The sequence below is a fragment of the Hyla sarda genome, unplaced genomic scaffold, assembly GCF_029499605.1.
Source record: "Hyla sarda isolate aHylSar1 unplaced genomic scaffold, aHylSar1.hap1 scaffold_18, whole genome shotgun sequence".
NCBI lineage: Eukaryota > Metazoa > Chordata > Amphibia > Anura > Hylidae > Hyla > Hyla sarda.
In genome coordinates, this window is record NW_026608445.1 from 444824 (window position 1) to 450966 (window position 6143).

Genomic DNA, 6143 nt, shown 5'->3' on the forward strand with positions numbered 1-6143 from the left:
GCACTACTCCACCCCGGGGCAGAATTTATCCTCTCTCTGCCCCAGAGACTCTTGCCATGTCTGAATACGTCCAGGAGAATCTAAAAAAGGGCTTTATCCGTAAATCCTCCTCTCCTGCCGGAGCCGGATTTTTCTTTGTGTCCAAAAAAGATGGCTCTCTACGTCCTTGCATTGACTACCGCGGACTTAATAAAATCACGGTTAAGAACCGCTACCCCTTACCCCTCATCTCTGAACTCTTTGATCGCCTCCAAGGTGCCCACATCTTTACTAAATTGGACTTGAGAGGCGCCTATAACCTCATCCGCATCAGAGAGGGGGATGAGTGGAAAACAGCATTTAACACCAGAGATGGACACTTTGAGTATCTGGTCATGCCCTTTGGCCTGTGCAACGCCCCTGCTGTCTTCCAAGACTTTGTTAATGAAATTTTTCGTGATCTGTTATACTCCTGTGTTGTTGTATATCTTGATGATATCCTAATTTTTTCGGCCAATCTAGAAGAACACCGCCAGCATGTCCGTATGGTTCTTCAGAGACTTCGTGACAATCAACTCTATGCTAAAATTGAGAAATGTCTGTTTGAATGCCAATCTCTTCCTTTTCTAGGATACTTGGTCTCTGGCCAGGGACTACAAATGGATCCAGATAAACTCTCTGCCGTCTTAGATTGGCCACGCCCCTCCGGACTCCGTGCCATCCAACGTTTTTTGGGGTTCGCCAATTATTACAGGCAATTTATTCCACATTTTTCTACCATTGTGGCTCCTATTGTGGCTTTAACCAAAAAAAATGCCGATCCCAAGTCTTGGCCTCCTCAAGCGGAAGACGCCTTTAAACGACTCAAGTCCGCCTTCTCTTCGGCTCCCGTGCTCTCCAGACCTGACCCATCTAAACCCTTCCTATTGGAGGTTGATGCCTCCTCAGTGGGAGCTGGAGCTGTCCTTCTACAAAAAAACTCTTCCGGGCATGCTGTTACTTGTGGGTTTTTTTCTAGGACCTTCTCTCCGGCGGAGAGGAACTACTCCATCGGGGATCGAGAGCTTCTAGCCATTAAATTAGCACTTGAGGAATGGAGGCATCTGCTGGAGGGATCAAGATTTCCAGTTATTATTTACACCGATCACAAGAACCTCTCATACCTCGAGTCTGCCCAACGGCTGAATCCTCGTCAGGCCAGGTGGTCTCTGTTCTTTGCCCGATTTAATTTTGAAATTCACTTTCGGCCTGCTGATAAGAACATTAGGGCCGATGCTCTCTCTCGTTCCTCAGATGCTTCTGAAATTGAACTCTCTCCTCAACACATCATTCCTCCTGACTGCCTGATTTCCACTTCTCCAGCCTCCATCAGGCAAACTCCACCAGGAAAGACCTTTGTTTCTCCACGCCAACGCCTCGGAATCCTCAAATGGGGTCACTCCTCCCATCTCGCAGGTCATGCGGGCATCAAGAAATCTGTGCAACTCATCTCTCGCTTCTATTGGTGGCCGACTCTAGAGACTGATGTGGTGGACTTTGTGCGAGCCTGCACTATCTGTGCCCGGGATAAGACTCCTCGCCAGAAGCCCGCTGGTTTTCTTCTTCCTCTGCCTGTTCCCGAACAACCTTGGTCTCTGATTGGTATGGATTTTATTACTGACTTACCCCCATCCCATGGCAACACTGTTATTTGGGTGGTCGTTGATCGATTCTCCAAAATGGCACATTTCATCCCTCTTCCTGGTCTTCCTTCAGCGCCTCAGTTGGCTAAACAATTTTTTGTACACATTTTTCGTCTTCACGGGTTGCCTACGCAGATCGTCTCGGATAGAGGCGTCCAATTTGTGTCTAAATTCTGGAGGGCTCTCTGTAAACAACTCAAGATTAAATTAAATTTTTCTTCTGCATACCATCCTCAATCCAATGGACAAGTAGAAAGAATTAACCAGATCTTGGGTGACTATTTACGACATTTTGTTTCCTCCCGCCAGGATGACTGGGCAGATCTTCTACCTTGGGCCGAATTCTCGTATAATTTCAGAATCTCTGAATCTTCCTCCAAATCCCCGTTTTTCGTGGTGTACGGCCGTCACCCTCTTCCCCCCCTCCCTACCCCCTTGCCCTCTGGTCTGCCCGCTGTGGATGAAATTTCTCGTGATCTCTCCATCATATGGAGAGAGACCCAAAATTCTCTCTTACAGGCTTCTTCACGCATGAAGAGATTCGCGGATAAGAAAAGAAGAGCCCCTCCCATTTTTTCCCCTGGAGACAAGGTATGGCTCTCCGCCAAATATGTCCGCTTCCGTGTCCCTAGCTATAAGTTGGGACCACGCTATCTTGGTCCTTTCAAGATTTTGCGCCAGATTAATCCTGTCTCTTACAAACTTCTTCTTCCCCCTTCTCTTCGTATTCCTAATGCCTTTCATGTTTCTCTTCTTAAACCACTTATCATTAACCGTTTCTCTCCCAAATCTGTTCCCCCCACTCCTGTCTCCGGCTCCTCGGACATCTTCTCCGTCAAAGAAATTTTAGCATCTAAAAAGGTCAGAGGGAAAACTTTCTTTTTAGTGGATTGGGAGGGTTGTGGTCCAGAAGAGAGGTCCTGGGAACCTGAGGACAATATCCTGGACAAAAGTCTGGTCCTCAGGTTCTCAGGCTCCAAGAAGAGGGGGAGACCCAAGGGGGGGGGTACTGTTACGCCGAGCGCTCCGGGTCCCCGCTCCTCCCCGGAGCGCTCGCTACACTCCTCTCACTGCAGCGCTCCGGTCGGTTCCACGGACCCGGGGCGCTGCGATACCGCCTCTGGCCGGGATGCGATTCGCGATGCGGGTAGCGCCCGCTCGCGATGCGCACCCCGGCTCCCGTACCTGACTCGCTCTCCGTCAGTTCTGTCCCGGCGCGCGCGGCCCCGCTCCCTAGGGCGCGCGCGCGCCGGGTCTTTGCGATTTAAAGGGCCACTGCGCCGCTGATTGGCGCAGTGGTTCCAATTAGTGTTTACACCTGTGCACTTCCCTATATCACCTCACTTCCCCTTCACTCCCTCGCCGGATCTTGTTGCCTTAGTGCCAGTGAAAGCGTTTCCTTGTGTGTTCCTAGCCTGTGTTCCAGACCTCCTGCCGTTGCCCCTGACTACGATCCTTGCTGCCTGCCCCGACCTTCTGCTACGTCCGACCTTGCTTCTGTCTACTCCCTTGTACCGCGCCTATCTTCAGCAGCCAGAGAGGTTGAGCCGTTGCTAGGGGATACGACCTGGTCACTACCGCCGCAGCAAGACCATCCCGCTTTGCGGCGGGCTCTGGTGAAAACCAGTAGTGACTTAGAACCGATCCTCTAGCACGGTCCACGCCAATCCCTCTCTGGCACAGAGGATCCACTACCTGCCAGCCGGCATCGTGACATCTATCTTTTGTAATAATGACCAAACATGATAATTTAAAAAATTACGCTTTTTGGGGGTAAAATGGGAAAAACTAAAAATTTTCATTATTATTGGGGGAGGGGATTTTTCACTTTTTTTTCAATTTTTTTTCCATTTTCAAATTTTTTTTAAACATTTTTTATGTCCCCATAGGGGACTATCTATAGCAATCATTTGATTGCTAATACTGTTCAGTGCTATGCATAGGACATAGCAATGATCAGTATTATCGGTGATCTTCTGCTCTGGTCTGCTCCATCTCAGACCGGAGCAGGAGACGGACAGAGGCAGGTGAGGGGATTCGACCATCTATTTTAACATGCGCACAGCTGCAGATGCCAAGATCTGTTCTGATCACGGCATCTGAGGGGTTAATGGCGGACATCCGCGTGATCGTGGATGTCAGCCATTACCGGCGGGTCCCGGCTGCTGCTAGCAGCCAGAACCTGTCGTGTATGATGCGAGCACCACTCGATGGGGGTTTGGTTTGATGGCACCTCCCATCTTTTGTTTATTGGCTTAATATTTGTTCTGTTGAATTGGTCTATACACTTGCCAATCGATATTTGGCTATGATGGTTGGACAGATTAATTTTTTCATTTGAATCAGTCCATTTCCTCTTCCTGTGACATCACATGTATGGAAAGAACCATCTTTATCATTAGAGGGAATTCCACAGGTTTATACCCCACTAATGAGAAAATCTGATGCCAGCCGTGTTGGTCCATAAAATCCATGTATGAAAATCTAGGTGAAAATTTGTTATATTTCATATTCCTACATTTGCTTGCAGTTTCAGTGTATCTTTATTCATTGGTTACCTAGAAAGTTTATTTTTTATTGTGTCTTTAACATCCTTGTTCTTCATGCTGTAGATGATGGGGTTCAACATGGGGGTCACTGCTGTATATATAATGGACATGGTCTTGCCTATTTCAGGAGAGTATACAGAGCGAGGTTTCATGTACATGAAGATAATGGTCCCATAGAACACAGATACAACAGTGAGGTGGGATGAACATGTCGAGAAAGCTTTTTCTCTCCCTTCTGATGACTGGATCTTGCAGATGGTGTAGATGATGTGAACATATGAAATTGACGTCAAGCAGAAAGCACACAGGATAATGATAAGTGCCGCAACGTACATGACAATTTCATTAAGATGAGTATCTTTGCAGGAGAGTTGAAAGAAAGGAGGCATCTCGCAGAAGAAGTGATTAACGTGATGGGATTTGCAAAAGGGCAATTGAAAAGTGAGAGGTGTATGAATGATGCCATTAGCAAAGCCCACACCCCATGATATAGAAGCTAAACAAACACATATCTTCTTGTTAATAATCATTTGGTAGTGCAATGGTCTACAAATGGCTGCAAAACGATCATAGGCCATGACAGCAAGAATGACACACTCTGTAGCTCCCAAGGACATATGGAAATACATTTGAAGTGCACATCCCACATAAGAAATACTTCTGTCGTTGGATAGAATATTTGTTAGAATTTTAGGTACAATGGTGGAGGAGAAGCAGATGTCAATCACAGAGAGATTACTCAAGAAAAAGTACATGGGAGTGTGTAGCTTTGAGTTGATCTTCACAGCAGTGATCAGCAGAACATTCCCTGACAGTGTTATCATATACATCATCAAGAACATAATAAAGCAGATTAACTGGAGATACAGGACATTGGCCATGCCAAGGAGGATGAATCTTCCTGGAGATGTTTGATTTGATGTTTCCATTACTTGTACTGTAGCTGGTAAAAGATAGTCAAGATACAAAACAGTTACAGGTACCAATGGCTGATCTTTGTATGTTCTTACAGAAGAATGATGGTTTAGCATTGAGCTAAAGCTTTAACCCCATCAGGAATAATTCATCCTAGTTGGAGCATTCCTACTTTTGTTTAATACTAGCTGAGTACCTGTCATTGCCTGATTTTTCCTTCCTAATCCTTGTTGGGAAGAAAAATAAACAAAGGAGGAAGCTTTTGACTTCATATCCCGTCTTTATATATTGTTGTCATATCCCAACCCCATGTCCCGTCCTCGTATCCCATCCTCCTATCCCGTCCTCCTATCTCGACCTCCTATCCCAACCTCCTATCTCGACCTCCTATCTTGACCTCCTATTCCGACCTCCTATTCCGACCTCCCATCCTGTCCTCCTTCCCCGTCCTTCTATCTCGACCTCCTATCTTGACCTCCTATCCCGACCTCCTATCCCGACCTCCTATCCCGTCCTCCTTTCCCGTCCTTCTATCCCGACCTCCTATCCCGACCTCCTATCCAGACCTTCTATCCCAACCTCTTATCTTGACCTCTTATCCCTACCTCATATCCCAACCTCCTATCTCGACCTTCTATCCGACCTCCTATCCCGACCTCCTATCCCGACCTCCTATCCTGACCTCCTGTCCCGACTTCCTATCTTGACCTCTTATCCCTACCTCCTATCCCGTCCTCCTTTCCCGTCCTTCTATCTCGACCTCCTATCCCGTCCTCATATCCCGACCTCCTATCCAGACCTCCTATCTCGACCTCCTATCCAGACCTCCTATCTCGACCTCCTATCTCAACCTCCTATCTCGACCTCCTATCCCGATCTCATATCCCTACTTGTAATATGTGTAGCCGATATTATCGAAATATCTCCAGCTGTGCAGAAGTTAGGGGGGAACATATATTTCCCATAGACTTGGGAATGGGTATGGGACTTTAAACAAAAACCCCAACCCTGGCAAATG

At 47.1% G+C, this 6143-nt stretch overlaps 1 protein-coding gene across 1 annotated transcript; it reads right to left on the reverse strand.

Annotated features, from left to right (window-relative positions):
- Nucleotides 1–4215: 4215 nt before the first annotated feature.
- On the reverse strand, nt 4216–5139 carry LOC130313960 (putative olfactory receptor 2W6). Its single transcript, XM_056552685.1, has one exon. The coding sequence runs from the start codon at nt 5137–5139 to the stop codon at nt 4216–4218; it is 924 nt and encodes a 307-aa protein (XP_056408660.1).
- Nucleotides 5140–6143: the final 1004 nt, after the last annotated feature.

What these genes read in the sequence shown, in the direction of transcription:
- LOC130313960 (XM_056552685.1), bottom strand. Translation starts at nt 5,139, where the DNA reads ATGGAAACATCAAATCAAACATCTCCAGGAAGATTCATCCTCCTTGGC.